Below are 23064 nucleotides of genomic sequence, written 5' to 3'. Positions count from 1 at the left end.
CCATGCTGGGGCCTGCCCCCAGGAATCTGGAATCTTGCCTTAAGAGTTTGGGCTGGATAGCTCAATTCTGGTACAGCCAGGTGGAGGAGTTTACTTCCGACATACTACTGTGCCTCTTGGAAATGCTTAAGATGCCAGGGGCGTCTTAGAACCTGTTCTATCCTCGGAATCCTAGCGGGGCTGAAGCACTGAAGCTGACCTTCCTCACACTTCCGGTTCCTTCCTTATTAGTTCAGAGGCTCTGGCTCTCAACTGTTTGCACTCCAACATCAGGGGCTAAAGCAAGGAAGAGAAATGGGCGAGCATGTAGCCCAGTGGGAGCACCCCCACAGAGAGCGGAGGTGGCGGCCCGGGCTGGGTTGCCAGACCACACGTGTTCAGTAAAACAAAGAGGAAGAGATGAAGCGAGCTCATGAAAAGATTATTATTATTATTATTTTTTTACTGAGTTGCTGAGTGATACTCTGGGGGTAAATTGTTGTCACCTGTGCCCAGTTCGGTCCCTAAATGGTGCCATCTTTCCTCTGAGAGAAAATGCTCTGGAGGGATGTCAGTGTGTAAAGGAGAGGGCAGAATGACGGGGAATTTGGGGAAGGGAAGTAGGGAACCATGGCGCAGGGGGTCCTTGACAAAGGACACAAGGAGAAGAGCCTGGGGAGATGAGAGAGGTTTCCAAAGCGAGGTGGAGGAGAAGAGGTAGAGGGATGGAAGAGGAGCCAGAGGCCCTTTTCAAAATGGCCACACCCTTGCTTTCTGTTCCCACCCCTTATGGCTTCCATCATTCCCTCACTCTTCTCCATCCCCTCGGTCACTGCCAAGGCTGGTCCAGCTGCCACACCCGTCTTCTCATAGCATTCTTTCTTTTGTGCACTCTGCCTTTTCTTCCCAAAGCCCTCTCTCTCTCTGGGTGGTTGTGTGTGTGTGTGTGTGTGTGTGTGTGTGTAAGCATGGGTGTGTTATGCATGTTCCTGTGGGTGTGTGCATGTGTCCATGTGGGTACAACGAAAGGCTAGAGGTTGATGTCATTAGGTGTCTTCATCAATCGCTTTCCCCACTGTTTTGGGCCAGTGTCCCGTGACCCACAGAACGCGGAGCTTATTGACTTGGTTAGGCTGTCTGGCCAATGAGCTCCTGGGATCTGTTTGTCTCACTCCCCACCCCTCAGCGCTGGGATTACAGACACCCACTTTTATGTTTAATATATAAGATAAGATAATAAGGTACCAGGCAGCTGATATTATGTTGTAGAGGAGTTTATCAAATGAGCATGGGGAGAGAAGGAAAGGGGGGAGGGGCACCCCAGAGAGAGAGAGAGACGGAGACAGAGGAAGAGAGGAAGGGGGTAAGAAGAGACAGAGGAAGAGGAAGAGAGAGAGCCACCAGGAGGGCTTGTCCTTTTATTTCGCCCCCCGTGGCAGGGAGGCGGTGACATCACTGAAGCAGAATTCTAACACCCACCCTGTGTACAGCATTCAAGTGGGTCCTGGAGATCTGCACTCAGGTCCTTATGCTTGCAGGGCAGACGCTTTACCACGCGCCATCCGCCTAGCCCCCTCAAAGCCATCATTCTTTTGGGGAGGTCATTACCCACATCTGTATGATGAGGCCTCTGTGTGTCGCCAGGCCCAGGCTCCTCACAGCTACTGGTTTCTCTCTCTGCGATGCTGCTGCTGCTGCTGCTGCTGCTGCTGCGATGCTACCCCCCACCCTGTCTAATCAGGAACCTTGGATCCTCTGAGTTGAGCACAATCCAGGTACAGAAGGAGGAACCCCCAAATGCAGGCACCTAAGACAGCATTCTGGAGAAGAAAGACTAAGAGAGTAAGCAAACGAGAGCACGAGGGAGGGCCAGGGAGTCCACACGGCTCTCAGCCTTCCTAACGCTGCAACCTTTTAATACACGTTGTGATGACCTCCCCAACCATAAAATTATTTTCGTTGCTAATTCATAAATGAAAATCTATGAGCTGTTATGTTAGGTTAGAGTTGTAATGTAAATATCTGATATACAGGAAATCTCATGTGACCCCTGTGAAAGGGTTGTTTTGCCCCCCTCCCCCTCCCCCAATGGCTAGGATAGAGGATACATGGGGCAGAGGGTGTGGTCGGGCGGTGGAGGAAAGGCTAGGGCATAGGGCCAAAAGCGCAGATGGCTCCTGGTCCTCAGACCACGGTGCTGAGGGTAGAGGAATCCTCCGAGCGCAGGGGCTGCACAGGAGGAGCCCGCTTGACCGGACGCCGGGTCTCATCCCGGTTCTGCCACACGTAGTGGATCAGATAAGCCACTACCAGTGTCAGCCAGCCCCCCATGGTGACTAGCAAGGCCACATCCGTGCTCCTTCGGGTCCCACCTCGTCCTGTCCCACATAGCTCTTCCTCCCTGGTGAGCAGAAGGAACTCCTGTCCCACGAGATCCGGCCGGGCTCCTGGACCACACACGATGCCTGTCCCAGAGCCTGGAGCTAACCTTACGTGCCTGAGCACTTCCTGAAGGGCACAGTCGCAGCGCCATGGGTTGGCGGACAGGTTCACTTGGATCTGCAGCCCCACGAAGGCTGCCACAGGCACAGACGCCAGCTGGTTAGCAGAGAGGTCAAGGTGGCGCAGGGTGCCTTCCAGGCCCTGGAAGGCAGCCCCCGAGACGCGGACAAGGGCGTTATGAGACAGGTCTAACTCTTCCAGGACGGGCAGGTGCTGGAAGGCACCAGCTGGCACCGATGCCAGCTGGTTGGCATCCAGGTAAAGCTTTCGGGTGTCGTTGGGGATGCCGTTGGGCACGGTACTCAGGCCAGCCCTGCTGCAGCGGAACGTCTGCTCTCCAGCTTCTTCTGCGATGTAGCAGCCCTGGGGCAGTGCCTTGCGGCTGGGTGGGGAGGCCCCTGTGCCTAGCACCAGCAGGAGGGGCAGGAGGGGCAGGAGATGAGGAGCTAGCAGGGGCATCGTTGCCGATAAACATAATCCTGGCGTGGAGGAGAGTCTGGGCAATAGGCGAACCTGTGAAGGAACAGCAAAGTTAGAATTCTAAGTCCCACTGAAGTTGACTCTGCCTAGAGCCCCTCCTTTGAAGGCTTTCTCAGTCGGTTATTCTGTCTGTTTGTGAGTCTGGACCCCGGGGGGTGGGGGGTGGGGTGGGGGTGTGTGTGTGGGCGGAGCGGTTGGAGGGGAACAGGGGGAAGTGGGGAAAAGAGTCCTATAGGCTTGAAACGTTTTGCTTCTATTCAGTCTAGGTTAATCTATGAGGTCCCTTTGTCTCTTTTCCCTGTTGAAACAGGCCTGTGGGTTTTTTTTTCCTGCTCGTATATTCATTTCCCTCACTGAAATAAATATTTTTTTTGTCCTCTACATACCTGTAGAGGCCAGGGAGGCCAGGTAAACACCCGAGGGTCTGGTTGGCACTAAGGTCATAAGAGTGACAGGTTAGCCAGGTGGTGGCGGCGCACACCTTTAATCCCAGCACTCGGGAGGCAGAGGCAGGCGGATCGCTGTGAGTTCGAGGCCAGCCTGGTCTACAAAGCGAGTCCAGGACAGCCAAGGCTACACAGAGAGACCCTGTCTCAAAAAAACACAAAACAACAACAACAAAATGAGTGACAGGTTACTGACAGAACTCCAAGGTGTCCAGCTAGACTATACCGTAGGCATCGGGTACTTCCGCCCCTAACTTCTTGCTCATCAAGCCCCTTTTCTGGAAGCATCCGGTGCCTGCCCCAGCTCTGTGCTCTTGGTTCTACTTTCTGTCCCCCCCCTCCCATCTCCGTCCTGCCTCTCACCCGGGGTTGGTGGCGGAATCCTCGCCTGTGCTGTTGCCGGAAGTAGTCCCGCTGCCTGCCAGTGGGCGATGGAGACCCGCTTCCTCCTTCAGAAGTCCTGTTTGCTTGCGGCGGCTGGAAGCTGCGACCTGGGGCCCAAGTGTATAAAGTTTCCTGGCATGTGACTCTAGGCCCCAGGTGTCAGATACCCGAGCCATGGCCTGGCCGGGCAATGCCAAGAGAGAGCAGATCCCAGGCCCTGATGAAGTGTGTGGGAGACCTGGCCTGGATTCCATTCCCATCCCAGGTCTTCCTCCCATAGTTTGGCAGTTGCTATCTCCTGCCTGCTGCTGAGGATTGCCTTCCCGAACCTCCTTTTCTTGCCCAAGAGCCTGGCTGGCCAAAAAGATGGCTGTTTGTTTGCCCTGGGTACAGAACCCTGCAATTCCATCCCAGAAACTTGCAACCCAAGCCCTCTCCCGCTCCATGGTGCCTCAGTCCTTTCCTCAGAACTGTCTTCCGAGGATGCGCCTGGATCGTCACCAACCCTCTTGACACCAGGGGGCGCTGTTGCAGATGTTCACTCCTGGCTCTTGAAGGCTCCTGGAGCCGCCTGATCTGGCGATGTGTATAAGTTTTCCTGCCAATTTTTCTGTACCGAACGAGGGGCCAACTCAGATGCTCTTGGGCTCCCAGGATGGCGTTTTGAATCCTTCTTCACACTCTCTCCCGATGTCCCCTGGGTGCTGGGAAGGAAGGATCAGAGGGCTGAAGAGTGCTTTGTGTGTACGTCTGAGCTCCTGTGTCTGGACAAAGACAAGGTGTGGAGGGGCTCCATGTGGACCGGACGTGAGGGAGCTTGTGGCCGTGAAATGCAAACTAGCTGCTGTTTTTCTTCCTTGCGTCTTCCGGAACAGCTTGTCTTGACTTCTTGATCGTGACACCAAGACTGGCTTTCCTTCTCCACCTCACCTCCCGTACTTTGCAGGGGCAGGGGCGACCGGAAGTCATGGATATGGATGCCCATGTAGATCAGCGGTTCTCAACCTCTGGGTTGCGACCCCTGGTTGGGGTGCGGGGAGTGTCAAATGACCCTTTCACCAGGCGCCGTCTAAGACCATTGGAAAACACAGATATTTACATTACGCTCATAACAGTAGCAAACTGACAGCTATGAAATAGCATTGAAAAGAATTTTATGGGGGCTTGGAGAGATGGCTCAGAGGTCAAAAGCACTGACTGCTCTTCCAGAGGTCCTGAGTTCAGTTCCCCAGCAACCACATGGTGGCTCACAACCATCTATGATGTGATCTGATGCCCTCTTCTGGCCTGCTGGTGTACATGCAGGCAAACACTGTATACATAATAATAAATAAATCTTAAAAAAAAGAAAGAAAAGAATTTTATGGTTGAGGGGGGTTACCCCAACATGATGAACTGTCTGGATGAAAGGGTGGCAGCATTAGTAAGCTTGAGAGCCACTGATGTAGATAAACTACCCAGTACCTTAGCTCATGGGTTTCTCCTATATAACACCCTTGACCCTCATGGCCAGCCAACCATACCGCTGCCATCCCATAGCCTGGTCTTTTGTGGTATATCATCTTACCCACACCAGCTCCAGTTTGGTACAGGATTTAGGGCCTCGGTGATGCACGGGGCTCAAAAGAGGGGACCATCCAGCTGAACTCTCTCAGGCAAGGAAGTGGGGGCCCAAAGTATGACTAGACTTGTATTATGTCGGTGGCCAGACCAACGCCACAACCCCGTCCATCCTTCACCACCCACTTTCTATGCCCATTGGCCTCTCTCTCACCCCCACGCCACATTGAAGTACTTGGTGCTCCTTTGACCATCAGTGATCTTATGTGGGACACTGGTTAACTTTCACTAGGTCTGAGAGATGGAAGAAAACAGGAACGTGTGGTGTCACAGGGTAGCGAGGAGACATGGGAGGTGCTCTGAGTAGGATGACATCAGACTGTGCAGAGAGCTTCCTGAGGAAGAAAACTTTGCTGGGTTGTTGCTGTTGTTGTCATCGTTGTCCTCAACATCATCATCAACATCATCATCAACATCATCATCATCATCATCAGTTTTTGAGACAGTGCCTCACTATGTGGCTCAGGCTGGCCTTCAACTCACACTTTTTCCTTAGCCTCCCAAGCCTTGCTGGATTTTCTAAGAGTCTGTGTTTGATCAGGATTAGACGCATAATTATAAATGGTGCAAAATGAGATGCAACGCGAGAAAGTCTTCAATAGCAGATAATAGCAAGTAATAGCAAAGTGTAAAACCCAGCGTGAGGTTTCTCCAAGCACTGATGTGGCTTCTCCTAGAACCGTGGACACTACACCTGTCCTGAGACTGTCCCTGGGACTTACCTTTGAACAGGCAGTTTTAGAAGTGTGATGAGATTAGAACCAGATAGTAGGGTTTCAGACAATAGCCTTTTGTTTGTTTGGTTGGTTGGTTGGTTTGGTTTGCTTTTTGTTTTTCGAGACAGGGTTTCTCTGTGTAACAGCTCTGGCTGTCCTGGACTCGCTTCATGGACCAGTAAACCAGGCTGGCTCGAACTCACAGCGATCCACCTGCCTCTGCCTCCCAAGTGCTGGGATTAAAGGCATGCGCGGCTTCGAGGCTCCGGGTTCCAGCTGCTCCGAGTGGTTGCAGTCACCTTCATTGAATTGCTGGTTTGGTGTTTAACTGGTCTGCTGAAACCTGCCAACTACATCAGTGGGAATCTCTCCAAGGTATTGAGTCCCAAAAGGTCTACTTCTTCTGTTCCCATTAGCCTCTTTTCTCTCCTATCTAGGATAGGTAGATTGGAAGGGAGGTCTAAATATTAAAGAACCTCAAATAAAGTAGGTTTGGAAAAGCTCAAAGCCTACAGCTTGCTTTCAAGTTCAGACTAGACACTCTGCCACTGAGTGCGTGGGAGTGCGTTTGTAAGAATTTCCAGCTTGCTGGTCTCTTATCCTGGCTGGGAGGTTAGCCAAGGCCTACGGCTTGAGCCTGGCTGGTGCGGGAGGGTTATAATCTTGGACTAGCTCGTCTGCTGAGCCAGTGTGGGACTGGGATGTCCCACGTGGCGGTTAGAAGAGCAGCTGGCAATCTGTCTCCGGGAGCCGCCACCTGGAGCTGTGGTTTTGGTTAATCAAGGGAGGCCAAGTACGAGGCTCAAGAACTGAGAGAGATCTGAGGGGAGAGGCAACTGTGCTTAGGACGGTGACCGCTCCGGGTGTAGACTGTAGAGGCTGGGGAAGTTGTGCTCTGCCGTTTTAGAACAAGATTCGCTTTTATTATTTTAAAAAAGCGTGTGTGTGTGTGTGTGTGTGTGTGTGTGTGTGTGTATGTGTGTGTACATGCACTTGAGTGCAGGTGCCTGAGGAAGCCAGAAGAGAACATCAGACCCTCCAGAGCTGGAGTTATAAGTGGCATCAGACAGGTTTCTGGGAACCAAATTTGGATCCTCTGAAAGAGCAACAGGTGCTCTTAACCACTGAGCCATCTCTGCAACCATCCCCCACTTTTGGTTTCCTCATGCAGTGGAGGAAACTTCCTGTCAGCCTGATGCTCAGGTGTATGAGGTGACGAGCACAGGACAGACCCCGTTCCTAAGGTGCTGTTTCTGTAGCAGTGCTTTTCTTTCTTTTAAAAATTTTTTGTTTTTCAAGACAGGGTTTCTCTGTGTAGCCCTGGCTGTCCTGGACTCACTCTATAGATCAGGCTGGCCTCAAACTCACAGTGATCTGCCCCCGTCTCTGCCTCCTGGAGTGCTGGGATGATAGGCATGTGCCACCTTGCCCGGTTTGTAGCCATGGTTCTAAAAACAGTCTACATGCTGGGCTCTCTGAGAGTGCTTTAAAAACCAATCCTGCCAGGGCCCATATGGAGCAGTTACATTAAAAGCTTCACGGGCTGGAGAGATGGCTCAGAGGTTAAGGGCACCGACTGCCCTTCCAGAGGTCCTGAGTTCAATTCCCAGCAACCACTTGGTGGCTCACAACCATCTATAACGGGATCTGATGCTTTCTTCTGACCTGCAGGTGTACATGCAGATAGAGCACTCACAGACATAAAATAAATAAATAAATAAACAAACAAACAAATAAATATTAAAAAAAAGAAAGCTTCATGCACTGACTCTAATCACTAGTATCTTTCCAACTTTCCCCCCAATTTTTTTTTAATTTTTAATTTTTGGTGGTGGGATAGTTTCAAGACACGGGTTCTCTGTGTGTAGCCCTGGCTGCCTGGAACTTGTTCTGTAGACTAGGCTGTCCTTGAACTCACAGAGATCCTACCTGCCTCTACCTCCCAAGTGCTGGGATTAAAGGCATGCACCGCCATCACCACCACCTAACATCCCTAGGAATTTCTAATATGAGCCTGTGCTGAGACTTGTCAGTTTAAGAAATGCAGACAGGCTGACACACGTCTTCTCCATGTGTTAATGTTACATCTGCCTGACTGACATGCATAGAAGGAGCTGGAAGCACCGATGGAACATGTGGCAGAAGGTGCTGGCTTCCAACTTGGTATCCAGCCCTCACCTCCGTCTGTGAGAGCCACGTGGATTTGGGAGAGTATTGGGGTGTTCAGTCTCTGATGATGGGGCCTGATTGGTCCTTTGTATACCCCAAATCGTGTGGCTCACTTTTCCCACCTCCTTGGCAGCTTGGACATGGACCAAATTCCAGCCGATGACTTCACAGGGGTTGGCCACAGAGTTCTATCGGACAGTCTTTGATTTGTTGATAACAGAGGATGGGGGTCCCGCCCTTCATGCCCTGTGCTTTGAACAAGGAGGGGCAACCTCGACATCTTGTCACCATGGAGCAATAAAGAAGAGAGCAACAACCTCGTGAGGTGCTGGCCTGGACATCGCTGGGGGGGTTGCTCAGTCAACATGAGCCCCCCTCTTGTAGGGGGCGTAAAAGAGGGCCTTGTGCTCACAGGCAAGCGCTGGTGGGCCTGGGATGTTAGGCACACAGGGTCGTTCCTTCAAGGGAAGGCACGCAAAACCTGTTACCCATCTGGAAAAAAACAAGGCGGGGGTGGGGGTGGGGGGATGGGGAGGACCTGGTGACTTCCTGTGGTGACGTATTTTTCCAGCACTGGACCTTCCCCGAGACCCTTATCATAATTTTTTCCAGTCAATCTATAGAACCTGTTGTTGTTGTTATTTTGGTTTTTGAGATAAGGTTTCTTTTTTGTAACAGCCTTGGCTGTCCTGGACTCCCTTTGTAGACCAGGCTGGCCTCGAACTCACAGCGACCTGCCTGGCTCTGCCTCCCGAGTGCTGGGATTAAAGGCGTGCGCCACCGCGCCCGGCTTATAGAACCTACTTTGTGGACTTTACAAGGAGTTTCTATGTAGATCTGTATTTACTTCACTTTGTTCCTCGAGGAGATAACTTACCTCTGATTTGTTGTGCATGGAGTATTGAGTGAACTATCACCAGAATAGTTTCCAACAAGTTGTGCTGAACTTAAAAATGCCTAAAAGAAGCCAGGCGTGGAGGTGCACATCTTTAATGTCAGCACTCGGGAGGCGGAGGCAGAGGCAGGCGGATCGCTGTGAGTTTGAGACTAGCCTGGTCTTCTAATTGAGTCCAGGACAGGCAAGGCTACACAGAGAAACCCTGTCTCCAAAAAACCAAAAACCAGAAGGCAAAGAGGAGGAGCGAGATTAGAGACAGACAAAAATCAAGAGAGCGAAGAAGGTGTGTTCTGGGAATGAAAGCCCTGCTGTGCAACTGGGTTCTGGGAAGGGTGTGCAGGGGCACACTTCATTTATCAGCTCTGCTCTGTGCAGGGAACGTAAGCGTCTGAGTTTCCTACCCCGGGGAAGCTGAGGCACAAGTCTGTACGCATGAAACTCTTTACCCTGCGCTGGAAATAGAGTGAGCACCCAACAATACTTGTTGAGGGTCAGTCCGACAAGAGGGGCTAGCCTCAGGCAACAAGAGGGGCTAGCCTCAGGCAGGGGGAGGAGTGGTCTAGAGGGTGGAGGCCACCCAAAGTTTCTAGCTAGGTGAGGCCCTCTTAGGAGCAGGGACGCACTTGGGAGGGCACCAGCGTGGGTCTTGTCATGAAGCTACTGGATTTTCCATCCCTGCTCCTCCGGCTCTACAGTTCATCTCCAGCGTTCTCAACTGCTTTCATTCTTGGGGGAAAATGTCAGTGGGCTGTGGTTCCCTGGAAGGGCATGCATGCTTCTCCGCTGAAAGGTCTGAGTGTCAGTCAGTCTCCGGGTGGAAAAGGATGCTCAGGGTCCTGTCTGAGGGAGGAAATAAAGTCACTGTCACAAGATCTCCAGGCCAGCTGGGGGTATTGGAAAAGAGGATTTCCTCTGCGAACACTGTTAACTGCTCTTTTCAGCTGGGCTGCTGAGACCAGGTCAGGTGGCAGTGGGGAGCTCAGGACTTGCCCTGACTCAGGCAAGTCCGGAGGCTGCTTTGGGAAGAGCTGGCAGCTGGGCAGCTCGTTCCTATTGGTGAGCGTGGTGGTTCTCCCTAGCCAGCAGTCAAGCCTAGGGGGTCCTCAGGGAGAAGGGAGGCCCAAGGAAGCCCCTTTCTTTCTCCCCCACCCCCATGTTAGAGCTCTGAATAAACAGCCAGTCTCAGAGTTCTTGGGTGAAGCAGATGGTGCTTGCTGTTTTCTTTCTTGTGAACGGGGGCTTATAAACCTTGGGCAGTGGGCGGGGCTTTGAGGATGAATGCGTCTCATTGGCTGGGACTTAGGATGCTGGCAATGCTCTATTTGCATGGGGAAAGAGAACAGGCGACAAGCTCCTGTGACTGACCACCTGTAGCCACCTGGGGGGGGGGCTGTTGTGTCACGTGCTCCTGAGACAGGCACAGGCACAGACACAGGAGAGAGTTTTGTCCCACATCTTCCGTTATCAGAATAAGATTTTAAATCTTTAAGTTTGAGGCTTCTGGGGTTTGAACAGGCTCCATCTCGGCAGTTCCGCGCCAGTTCCACTGAGGCACAGTCCGCGAGCCCCTCAAGTGGGCCACATCAGGGAGTAAGCTAAGGGAAGAGTATCTTTCTGTGAGAGGGAAGAGTTCAGGTTCCTGGCACTGGCTGAGGGCCCAGAGGCCTGGCCAGACTAGTTTTTCCCTCTGTAGCGCATGACAGCCAAGTGTTAGGCAGGGCCCGGGGTAGGAGAATCTGTGTGCCGCTCTGTCTTCCTACCTTTTAGCTTTTTCCCAAAGTGGTTCTCAGAAGGTTCGCGCCAAACCCCATTCTCCCCCGTCCTGGGTGTTCCCTCAGACAAAAGCACAAATACAGCACACAGCTCTTAACTTCCTTGTATTCCTGAAGTAAGTGGAGGGTTAAGTGAGGCAGGACGGAGGAAGAGGTGCCATTTGTGGCCCAGTGCCCCAGCTGACAGGCCAGGGCACAGGGCTCTCCACTTCCGATGGCCCTCTGCCCAGCGTTTGCTGTGGCTTCCTTTCAAAGAATGCGTGCCCTGTCTCCCAGCCCGCAAGGTAGGTCGCCACCTTGGCCACCATCCACCAGGGTCTACGTGTGTCTGTCACAAACAGGGCCTCCCAGCTCCAGATGGAATCACTCCAAGGCTGGGGAACGTGTGCACCTCCGTCTACAGAGCAGCCTGCTCACAGGGCGGGGGAGAGCTTGTGATAATTTAAAAAACACATTCCATAAAATATTTAAAAAGTCACATCGCATTACACAGAGGCTGAAACCAGAGAATGAAAAGATCACCCCCGAGTCCGTCATCCTAATCTAAGGTCTCTTTTCTTTCACTGACTTTCCATAGCCTTCAACATTCCAACTTGGAAGGGACTGGGAAGCAGACGGCCCGCATTGAGTACTTAACTATGTACCAGGGACGTCCCGGGTACTTTATCCTTATCGGACCTATTGACCTTAGGGAGTGAGGTGGAGACTGTTATGGTTGTTACCGTCTCTGATTAGGAGTGAGGTAATAACTGAAGCACAGAGAGGTTCAGTGACTGGCTTAAGGTCACACAGCTGGCGGCCAAAGGGGCAGAGAGCTAACTAAGCCTGGTGCCAGACCTTACTAGCATCACGCTATGGTTTTGTTTAGTGGTATCCACGGATTCAAATTCAGTTTTACAAATCCTTTAAAAAAAAAGATTTATTTATTATGTATACAGTATGCATCAGATCACATTATATAGATGGTTGTGAGCCACCATGTGGTTGCTGGGAATTGAACTCAGGACCTCTGGAAGAGCAGTCAGTGCTCTTAACCGCTGAGCCATCTCTCTAGGCCCCTACAAATCCTTTTATTATGAGCAATTTCAAACATCAACGAAATAGAGAAAATAATATGAGAAATATCATGTCTCTGTCCCCCATTTTAATATCATCATTTAATAATTATCATAACTAGTTTTAACAGTTATTAGCACATAACTTTATTTTCCAATGTCCACAGTCCAGATATTTGTTTGTTTGTTTGTTTGTTTGTTTTCAAGATAGGGTTTCTCTGTGTAGCCTTGGTTGGTCTGGATTCTCTTTGTAACCAGGCTGGCCTTGAACCCATAGAGATTGCCTTCCCCTCCGCCTCTCAAGTGCTGGCATTAAAGGTGTGTGCCACTACTGCATGGCTTTTCCCTCACATTGTGTGTGTGCGTGTGTGTGTGTGTGTGTGTGTGATATACTATATCTCTGAATGATAAGGTAGAGTCTTAACATTTATTTTATTATTATTCCTGTGTGTATATGTGTGCTCATGTGTGAATGCCATGGCACACTCTCAGATGTCAGAGGTCAACATTTGGGAGTTGCTTCTCCGCTTCCACCATGGATTCCAGGCCTTGAACTCAGATGGCACGGCTTGTGTAGTAAGGGCTTTTACCCGCTGAGCTGTCTTGATGGCCCCCCTAGACTTTTTTTTTTTTAATGAGAAAACTTATGGTAATATGTTATGCCGTAGGACATACAAGTCCTTATTATCACCATCAACTGTTTGGTTGTTATTCGGTTATCTCTGATAATTAGAAATATACTTTTAAAAGTTGGTTTGCTTAAATCAGGATTCAAATAAGGCTTCGGGGGTGACACAGTGCTCACTTCTGTTTTGGTTTTTTGAGACAAGGTCTCATAGCACTGTCTGGCCTACAGCTCGCCACGTAGCTGACTGATGGCCAGGAACTTCTGACACTCCCGTTTCCACGTCCTGAGTGTTGGGATCACAGGCTTGCACCCTTATGCCTGGCTTTTTTTGTTTCAAATAGAGTTTTGCTATTAGCCCAGGCTGTCCCAGAACTCCACCGTGCTGCCCAGGTTGACTTCCTGTCTCTGCTTCCTAGGGCGCTGGGATGACAGGCAGTTGCCACCAGGTCCACCTCTTTCCCTTGATCTAGATTTTGCTGATGACATCCCTGAGAAAGGATTAGTTTCTGTCCTTATCTCTTCATGTAACCTGGTAACTGTTTTCCTATGCTGCCACCCGGTTTATATAACCCTAAGTGGTTTCGTACTTTTCTAGCCAGTGTGGATAGAACAGAACGTACACACACACACACACACACACACACACACACACACAGAGAGAGAGAGAGAGAGAGAGAGAGAGAGAGACACAGAGAGAGAGAGAGAGAGAGAGAGAGAGAGAGAGAGAGGAGAGAGAGAGAGAGAGAGAGAGAGAGAGGAGAGAGAGAGAAAGAAAGAAAAAAGAAAAAAAAAAGATTTATTATATATACAGTGCTCTGCCGGCGTATACATCTGCAGGCCAGAAGAGGGCATCAGATCACATTTATAGATGGTTGTGAGCCACCATGTGGTTGCTGGGAATTGAACTGGGGACCTCTGGAAGAACAGCCAGTGCTCTTAACCTCTGAGCTATCTCTCTAGCCCTAAACATTCACTTTTTTTAAAAAAAATTTTTTTTAAGCTGGGCGTGGTGGCACACGGCTTTAATCCCACCACTCGGGAGGTAGAGGCAGGCAGATCTCTGTGAGTTTGAGGCCAGCCTGCTCTACAAAGTGAGTCTAGGACAGCCAAAGCTATACAGAGAAACTCTGTCTTCAAAAAAAAAAAAATTTAAAAAAATTTTTATGTGCATTTTTTAAAAAAAAATTTTTGGAGACAGGGTTTTTCTGTGTAACCTTGGCTGTCCTGACTCACTTTGTAGACCAGGCCAGCCTCAAACTCAAACAGCAATCCACCTGCCTCTGCCTCCCGAGTGCTGGGATTAAAGGCATGGTGGTTTTGCCTGGCTGTGTTCTTGTGTGAGGGTGTCAGCTCTTGGAGTTACAGACAGCTGTGAGCTGCCCTGTGGGTGCTGGGAATTGAACCCTGGTCCTCTGGAAGAGCAGCCAGTGCCCTTAACTGCTGAGCCATCTCTCCAGCCTAGAACATTCACTTTTTTCTTGGACATCCATGTTGCTCTCAGAGTTTCACTACTATAGACAATGCTGGGCTATAATACAGGCTCACAGCTTGTCCTGGAGCTGGGTTCCCTTTCTTAGAATGTGATATGGAAAGAACAATCAATCCTTGAACAGGTTTTTCCCTTGGCACACAGTGCCAATTGTTTGCCTAAGGGATTGCATGTTCCCTGGCACCATGTAAGAGTGCTGTCACTCTTCCTGAACAGTGTTCAGGTCATCCAGCTATAAGATGTTTGTTGAAGACTTGGTAATTATGTGGGCAGCGAATTAGAGATGATGACAGGGACGCCAGCTAACTCTGGTGGAATGTGGTCCACAACTTGACACGAGGCAGAAAGAGCAAGAACTTTGTTCATTCCCATTGTGGGGGAAAAAAAAACCATCATCAACAACAACAAAGCCACCACCCAACTTGATAACAGGAGTTATTAATAGGCCATGACATATCCAGTGACCTTGCCATAGACTCTGCATTAGTCAGAGTGCCTTGTTGGGATGCAGACACTGTCTGGGCACTGCACTTCACAGAGGTGTGAGAAAGCTGGCAAAGATCCAGAGCTCCACTCATTTGATGGACAATGGAAGAATCCAGGGGTGGGTGGTGGGTGGGTGAGGTGGATGAAAGGTGGCAGGCAGGTTCACTTCGAAAAAAACAAACCACTATTTTGGCTCTAATGCTGAGCAGGCAGGCCTCTGTGAGGCTTGCTTCTTCAGTATCTAGGCTGGTTATTCAGATGTTAGGACCTACAGGGCCCTCTGCCTCTGGAAATACTTGAGAAGCTGTTGCCTGTTTCTACTGCTCTGGGGAGGTCCAATACCCACTCACCATTTGCTGCTAGGGCGCCCACTCCAGCCTTGAGACAACTATTTCCTGGGCATGGGTGGGTCTAAGGAAAGTAAGTGCTCCTCAGGCTGTGTGGGTAGGCCTTCTCTTTTCCTGTCTCTGCGCCTTCAGTTCATCATGCGTTTGCAGCCAGGCAGGTTGGCTTCTGTTAAAGAAGTCATCTGATCCCGTCTTTCCAGCCTTGTCATGACTACTTACCCAGCACGGGACACAAAGAGGGCGGGGGAAGTGGGAACCAGGGAAGGGAGGCCTCCTCTCTGGTTGATGTGGAGAGTGAGAGTAGCATAGGAGAGCTTCAAAGCTATGTGGTTCCGTTCCTATAAAGTAAGAGGTGCTTTAGATTATAGTCTTCTGAAGTATCTGTCACAACAGCCTTGGAGGTAGGCTTTCACAGCTGTGAGACTGAGATTAAGTAAATTGCCTAGGGTTACACTGCCAATGGAGGCGTACCTACACTATGTGTACATAGCAGAAAAATCTGGGTGCTCCTTCCCCACCCCACCCCCACCCCCCGCGCTTTTTTGTTTTGTTTTGTTTTTTGTTTTTTGAGACAGGGTTTCTCTGTGTAGCCTTGGCTGTCTTGGACTTTGTAGACCAGGCTGGCCTCGAACTCACAGCGATCCGCCTGCCTCTGCCTCCGGAATGGTGGGATTAAAGGCGTGCACCACCACCACCACTGCCCTCTTCTTCTTCTCCACCTCCTCCTCCTCCTTCTTTTTCTCTCTTCTTTTCTTTTTGGTTTTTGTGCCCTTCTCTTCAGAACTTCCAGACATGAAAATTGCACACCGGAAGCTCCCTAGCTAAAGACACACATGCTAAACCGAGACAGAAGCTCATAGCTCCTTACTGTTCCTAAGGATTCGTCCTATGACACACTTCTTATGTGATACTTGATGCAGGGAGATCCACGATTGGCCAGACCCACACCAGCAAAGAATAAGTATAAAGACCATATGGACCAATGATGCCCACAGGCTCCATCTCTACCATACAGACATGAATCCCAACCAAGTCTGAAAATGTGATCCCGAGTCCGGGTGGGTGGGTGAGTGGGGTTCCTTCAGAGAAAAGGATCGTGCTTCTCGGCTTCTGGAGTCAGTTTAGGGCCTTAGGGTCAGACTATCTCAGCAGGGCTTTATTGCAAATTACTTAAAACTGAGTCTCTTCGTCTATAAAACGGGAGCATGAGTAAACTGCTTGTGCATCACTTGAAGGGCACAGCTGCAAAAGCTGGAATTGTTACGCACCACACAGACACCATCCGATCTCACTATTTCGTCTGAGGTTCTGAGGCTCATCAGCTCAGAAGCTCGCGGTGGGGTCGGAGAGCTAGCCCAAGGGGAAAAAGCCTACAACTCCCAGGAGGCGCCAGGCGGGCGGTCGGTCGAGGAGGCATCGTAAGAAACTACACTTCCCGAGAGGCGCAACGTGATAGGCGCGTGGCAGTGACGTCACGGGGCCCGGCTCAGGGAGCTGATTCGGCCAGAGCTGCCAGCGGGGTGGCTACCGCCGCGGCTTTGCTACAGCTGCTGGGACCGCCGAGGCCCGGGTTCTCGGGCTCCTCTCCCCCGGCCCTCTACCTCCGGCCCCGCGCGGTGAGTCCATACGGGGCGGCCTCGGAGTGTTGAAGCCCGAAGCCTCCACGGCTTGGAGAGGCGAGAAGGTTGCTGCTGAGGAGGCGTCCGTGCAGGAGGAGACCTGAGCTGGGTGGCTGGGGGTGGAGAGTGAGAGCATCTGCCGAAAGAGTGCCTAAAGAGGAAAGTGGGAGCAGGAGGCCGGGGGTGGGGCGTCGGAGAGGAGCGCTTCAACCGAGGCTGGGAGGCGGGGAACGGCTGCACTCCGGGGATAAAGGTTCGGCTGCCTCCGGGGTTGAGTGAATGCGTGGAGATGGGGGTTGGGCCCTGAACCCGGCCAGGCTTGCAAGTGCGAGGTACCGGGCTGCGGAGCAGAGCAGAGCGGGAGGCCCCATGGAAAGAGTTCTCACACAACTCACTATAGCGAGGACGCCGTTTCCTCGCTCCTGATAAGTGGGGGTCCGCATTCTTTCCACTTCCACTCAACTCTGAGTCCAGGGGGCTGGGCCGGCGAGGACCACCGTGGCCCTGCAGATTCAGGGTGGGCCGAGTGGAAGAGACATACTGTTGTGTTACATGCACTCCCTATTGGGATCTCTTGGGAACAGGTTTGCTGTGTTAAAGGGCCAGCCTTAAGCTGGGGAGGGCATTGGAAGTGTTTACGGGATGGCCACGCTGCGGGGTAATACGGTCTTGGCATGAATGTCTGACAGACTGGCTTGGGCCTGCATGGAAAAGGAGCAAAGAGCTAGAGCAAAAAAAGTGGTTAACAGAACAGAGTTGCTTTGGGCTCTGATCTGAGGCAGGTTATGAAACCACATCAGCCACCTGCCAGCTGTGGTAGCAGAAGTTTTCGGCCGGGCGAGACCTTTCTGCCTCTCTCTGCCAGGCTCCTATTTCTTCACTTCTGGGAGAGAGGTCAGTTGTGTACTGATGGAGGTGACAATGTACACAAAGCCACAGAAAAGCCTCAAGTACCCTTGGAAAAGATGGTGGGGGGTTGGGGGGGTCTCCTGGGCTCCTCACCTGCTTTAAAAGGTGGCTAGCACTTAGGCTTTAGGAAGACGATTCTCATGGGGGTCAGCCAGGCTCTCTAAGATGCCCTCTAGGAGCCAGAAAGGGGCAGAGGGTTTTGTAATCCTGGGATTCAGCCAGACTCTTGGCACTCCTGAAACGAAGTGTGAGGGAGTTCTGTTTGTAGCTGTGCCGCTGCAGGGCTGGCTCACGGGGAGCAACAACAGTTTCTGGGGGAGACTTGGGCAACCCTTTTCCTTACCTTAATGATCTTTCAGAGACTTCACCTCTCATTCCCTGCCCCTCACGTGGAGGCTCTTGTTACGTAGCAGATGTCCCAGAGGGCTGTGTTAGGGTAACTGAAGCCCTAAGGTCTGGGGAAGGTAAACAACTGGTTTTCTAGTTCTTTGGGTTTCTGTGGGGACCAATTATCCATCTTAGTGGGGCCAGTGGTTTGGTCCCAGGAGTATGACTACCCTAGGCCAACTTATGGGTCTGTTGGGAAACTGCTGTGGGTCATATTTCCTGAGAAGAGGAACTTACTTGGCTTCCATTTTATTTAAGTAAGGAACTTACCTGAGAGAATTCTGGCTCCTGTGGAGGAGGAGTCTTGGCCGGAATTTTCTAGCTGGGTGAGATATCATCTGAGTCTGGGGGTGAGGTGATTGCCGCAGGGTGAGGGAACTGGGCTGGTGCTTCCAGACCTCCCCCATCTCTCCTCCTTTCTGTACACCTTGAAAAGGTGGAGTTGTGGGACACAGTAATGACCCTGGGACCTTCATCAGGCAGGAGGACCCTAAGGCAGCAAGTAGTCTAGTACACTGATGACCTGCTGGTCAGTCAGTGGACCCTCAGAAATCTGGGGACAGCCAAGCCATTCGCCACTGTGGTCTGCTGCTACTGTTTTTTTTTTTTTTTTTGCTGGGCATCAAGGGCTGTAGAGCTTCTACCGCTGGAGCTGGGCAAGAAAGCCACATTGTTAACTCACACCCACAGACAGATGCTGCGGAGGGAGGTGAGGTCAGTTAGGGCTGAGAAGGGAGGAGGGAGCAGGGAGGCCACAGGTGGTGGCGTGTCCGCCGGTGGGGACTGTCCTGCCCTCCTCTTTAGCCGGTGAGGTAAAGGGCGCTCTGGTGGTGGTTTGGCTGCCCAGTGGTGGCATCCCAGGAGAGTCAGCCTGAGCAGATGCCAAATGGACCAAACGGGTAGGTCATTTTGTGTTGAAATCTTCGTAGGTCCGAGCAAAGCCTGTCCCTGGCCGGCTGTTGTCTCTTCCCTCTCTCTCCCTGCCGTGTCAGTCATCTTGGGCCCGGGCTTGAAGAGATCCAGGATTGGAGAAATAGGGGTGGTGGGAACAGTAGTCCCAAAGTGCTTCATCCACTGTTGCCTGTGCCCGCAGGCCTTCTTGCTCCTTTTGGGAAGAGCTTAGAGTGTGGGTGTCTTCTGTAAGGTTCAGTGAGTGAGCCAGCAGAGGTTCTGAGTGAGAGCTCTAAGGGAGAAAGCCTCTCTCCTGACCCCTGGAGGAAGAGGCCCTCAGAGGTACTGTAGGGAGTGCGAATGGGGAGCGGACATTGCTGTAGTCTGGGCTGGACAGCTCTTGGTGACTGGTTCTCTCAGGCTTTGTCAGCATGCAGTCCCAGTGGATGATATGTATGACAGCCCAGTGTCGATCCCAGCCCAGCGCCGGGAAACAACTAGCGTTAACACGCTCGTGTGGACTTTTCCAGCTCGTGGGCTTGAGAATCGAAAACAGTGGACCGTGGCGTGACGTTCTCTCAGGGACTGAAAAGCCTGCCTCTCTGCGGGGCTCAGGGTGTGAGGGGGCAGGGAAAGTGGTGTGACCTGTCTCACCTGTGTTGCATGTTTGCAGAGCAGCCGTCGAGAGGGGTGGCAGGATGAATGTGGGCACGGCACACAGCGAGGTGAACCCCAACACTCGGGTGATGAACAGCCGAGGCATCTGGCTCTCGTACGTGCTGGCCATCGGGCTGCTGCACGTCGTGCTTCTGAGCATCCCCTTTGTGAGCGTCCCTGTCGTCTGGACCCTCACCAACCTCATCCACAACCTGGTAAGAGCCTGCTTAACCGCCTCTGACCGTATGGGCTGTTCTGTGCCGGAGCTGAGAGATAGGAGGAGCTTGTCATGGGACAGACAGCCCGCCCCTCTCTCCCCCCAACATCTGTCACCAGAGCCTTATCTCTGCCTGGCTCCCTCTTGTGGGCTGTAGAATCAAATCTGCACGTTGCATGTGTCTCCGGGATGGGGGAGCTGGTGAACTGGTAGGACAGCCAAAGGCGCGCTTCCTCCAGGTCCCAGGAGTCTGATGCAGAAACCATCCCTTCCCAGGCCAGGACCTCAAACCTTGCTGCTCTCTTGATCTTCTGTGTTCCCTGAGACCTGCTGCCCTGTACCCCACGTTTGAGCAGGCAAGGGGGTGTAGTGCTCCCCGCTTGGTTTACTCCTTTTAGCCAACATGTAGAGACCCCCAGTTGGCTGCCTTGAGGGGTCCATCCTGTGGCTGACTCCCTCTTTCTTCATCTCCCCCTTGTCCCTCCTCCAGGCTCCTGGGCTTCATACAGTAAGGCTGCCTTCCCGAGTTACTGCCGCAGGGACAGGCGGCGGTCCGCTCGGAGCTGCTCCTGTCTGTGAGGGGCTGGGGAGCCAGACTGGGAGTCATCTTGCATTCTGTATTTTCTGACGAAGGCCCCTCTTTTTATCTTTTTAGGGCATGTACATCTTCCTGCACACGGTGAAAGGGACGCCCTTCGAGACGCCAGACCAGGGCAAAGCAAGGCTGCTGACCCATTGGGAGCAAATGGACTACGGAGTCCAGTTCACGGCCTCTAGGAAGTTCTTGACCATCACACCTATTGTGCTGTGAGTGCCGTGGCTGTGGGAGAATGCCAGCAGGCGGGGGACAGCCAGTGGGCTCAGCTGGGCTTGCCTCCCCAGCTCTGGCCCTTAGTATATGGATGAGCAGAGGGAAGGAAGTGACATATCCTTGGGTCTCACACCGGGCTTTAGGCCTCCCTGGCCCAGGCTTTCCTGTGCTCTGTGTGCCTGAGCCAGGCCCACAGGCCTGGGGTAAGCTCCAGTGTAGATCAGGGGTGGAGGGGCCCTTGCTAGTTAGTGATCCTTGTCCCCCCACCTCTTACCTGGGAGCCCATACATTTGTGTTCCTTGTCTGCCTGCCTCTCCCCAGGTACTTCCTCACCAGCTTCTACACCAAGTACGACCAGGTCCATTTCATACTCAACACTGTGTCCTTGATGAGCGTGCTCATCCCCAAGCTGCCCCAGCTCCACGGAGTCCGGATTTTTGGAATCAATAAGTACTGAGGCTGCAGCCCCTCCCCCAGCCAGGTTGGCGAGGGGAGGGTGGAAGGGCCTTCGCTGTGATGCTGAAAACAGGAGCCTCTGGGCACTGCCAGAGATGGGGGTGTGCCCTGGGCCTGGCTTCCCCTTCGCTTCCCCAGTAGCCGACTTGGAGTAGCTTGTAGTGGGGCTAGGGTGGGGCCCCCGGGCTCTGACCCGCTCTGAAGTTTTTGATCTTTTCCTTTCGCCTTTTGAATAGAGATGCCGTGGGGGGTGGTCAAGAAAGGGACTGGGCTCTCTGTCTGACTCGTGGACCTGAGAAGTTGGCACAGGAAGCCAGGAAAACCCCCTGTTGGCTTGCTTCCCCTCAGGCAGCCATAGCACTTTAGCCCCTGAGACAGGGGCAGAGGGACGGTACAACTTCTGCATTGTTTTCCTGTCCACCCTTCAGCGTGTGGGCAGAGACTCACTGTTTGCGTGTACAGAAACGTGCGCTGCGTGCACGTGCCTCCGCCTTCCAGGTGGAGAGCAGTCAGGCTTTGTTGACTTTGCTGCAACCCACTCTGGGTGGACTGTGGGGCAGGGGGAGATTAGGAAGGAAGATGGGTTGGTGGGGCACCTAGAGGTGGGGGCCAGGTGCTGCCACCCTGGTCCTGGGGAGAGGGGAGTTCTTAGCAGGGGTGGGGTGGGCATAGAACGGACAGGAAAGCAGCAGTGGCCAATACGGATCAGTGTAAACAAGAGGTCTGGGGAGGAGGAAGCAGACTCCGCCTCCTTTGGTATGTGGGCCAGAGGGAGAGCTGGCTTGGAGGCTTACTTTGCCCACAGCATGATTGTGATAGAGACAGGAGGCCTCTGTGGATTGGAGCCTCCGGGGTCAGAATGGGGGTGTGCACAGGCTACAAGAGGCCTGTGAGCCCTCTGGAGCGCAGTTCACGGTGACACTTCCTTAGCAGTGCTGTGGGGAAGCTTACAGAGAGGGTCTTCCTCAGCCCTTCAACCTGGATTCTTGTGTAGACTGTGCTTGGGGCCAGGAGGCCTCTTCCACATGAGGTCAGTGGTCCCCACAGGGCTACAGGATCCCTGTCCAAATAGGGCAATAGTAGGGACAGCTGCAGGCACTGTCTCCTCAGCCCCAAGAGAGGCGGGTCATAGAGCGTGAGGCTAGGTCAGAGAGGAGCCTTCTCCCCTCGCTGGTTCGACCGGGACATGTTCCTTTTGAAATGTGTGGGTGCCCAAGCCCTCTCCCAGGGGCTAGAGGGAGGTCACTCACCCTGTTTTCTAACCCCTGACCCTCATTCTCAACCCCGTGTATCATAGGGAACTTTCACCTTCTGGTCTTTCTAAGCAAAGTGTGAATAGGATTTTTACTCCCTTTGTACAGTATTCTGAAAAATGCAAATAAAGAGGAAATGTTCTGTTTACATGTGTGGCCTCTGCTTCCTGGAGGGAAGGGTGACAGCGTGAGTAACAGCAGCTCCTGCCTAGGCAGTGGTGGGGACTCTGGGGCTGGGTGGTCATTTCCAGGCCCAGGGGAGAAAGCCAGAGGGGCTGTGAGGAAGCTGCTGAAGACTTTGCTAAGTCCGAGCAGAGTCCTACTGTCTGCGCCTTGCCCTGCAGTTCCTCTGATTGGTGCTGAGCCTCTGATTGGCACAGAGCCTCTGGCTGGCAGAATTGGGAGTAGGGCTTGGTGGCCAGGAAGTCAGTCCAGGCATGGCTTTGCAAATGGTGTGGGGAGGTAGTGACTGCTGGTGCTCTGGTTTTCCGTCTGGCACTGCCTGTGGGTCCTCACTTCTCACCTGGGTCCTTCCCAGCCAGCTCCTGTTCGGGCAGCGCGGCCATCGTGCCTCCTCCCGCTATGAGAAGCAGGAGGGAAGAAGGGTAGCGTGTTTTTTGCAAGCACGGATGGGGCAGGGAGGGATCCTTATCTTCTGGGGACACTGGCCTCTCAGGCTGCTCTGTGCAGCATTATCTGCTGCTCCTTGGCCAGGTACAGAGTCCCAGGCTAGCAGAGGAACTTCCTTCCCAGCCTCCTGCCTCTGTGGCTGTGGCCCTGGCCCGGCGTCATGGTGTTCTTGGAGTGTGAGTGAGGGAAAGTGTGGTCTTTATCCCAGTCCAGCCGTGCTGTCCCCTCCTCAGATAGGCACTGTACGGCGTTGGAAGTGCTGC

The 23064-nt window shown here is 52.5% G+C and overlaps 2 protein-coding genes across 3 annotated transcripts; one reads left to right on the top strand and one right to left on the bottom strand.

The window, feature by feature from the left end:
* Window positions 1–2163: 2163 nt before the first annotated feature.
* Window positions 2164–2940, bottom strand: LRRC3C (leucine rich repeat containing 3C; the record flags this gene model as incomplete). Its single annotated transcript, XM_084802737.1, has 1 exon — window positions 2164–2940. The coding sequence occupies one exon, from the start codon at window positions 2938–2940 to the stop codon at window positions 2164–2166; it is 777 nt and encodes a 258-aa protein (XP_084658863.1).
* Window positions 2941–16428: 13488 nt separating this feature from the next.
* Window positions 16429–22319, top strand: ORMDL3 (ORMDL sphingolipid biosynthesis regulator 3). Of its 2 annotated transcripts, none has more exons than XM_084749221.1 (4): window positions 16429–16587; window positions 19451–19649; window positions 20307–20458; window positions 20784–22319. In XM_084749221.1, the coding sequence occupies exons 2-4, from the start codon at window positions 19476–19478 to the stop codon at window positions 20917–20919; spliced, it is 462 nt and encodes a 153-aa protein (XP_084605347.1). In that variant the 5' UTR covers window positions 16429–16587; window positions 19451–19475; the 3' UTR covers window positions 20920–22319. The 2 variants fall into 2 exon arrangements, with proteins under 2 accessions (XP_084605347.1, XP_084605348.1); XM_084749222.1 differs by having other exon boundaries at window positions 16431–16587; window positions 19456–19649.
* Window positions 22320–23064: the final 745 nt, after the last annotated feature.

The sequence above is a fragment of the Acomys minous genome (genome assembly GCF_964271855.1).
Source record: "Acomys minous genome assembly, chromosome: 12".
Classification (NCBI taxonomy): Eukaryota; Metazoa; Chordata; class Mammalia; order Rodentia; family Muridae; genus Acomys; species Acomys minous.
This window is presented reverse-complemented; position numbering and strand designations above follow the sequence as displayed.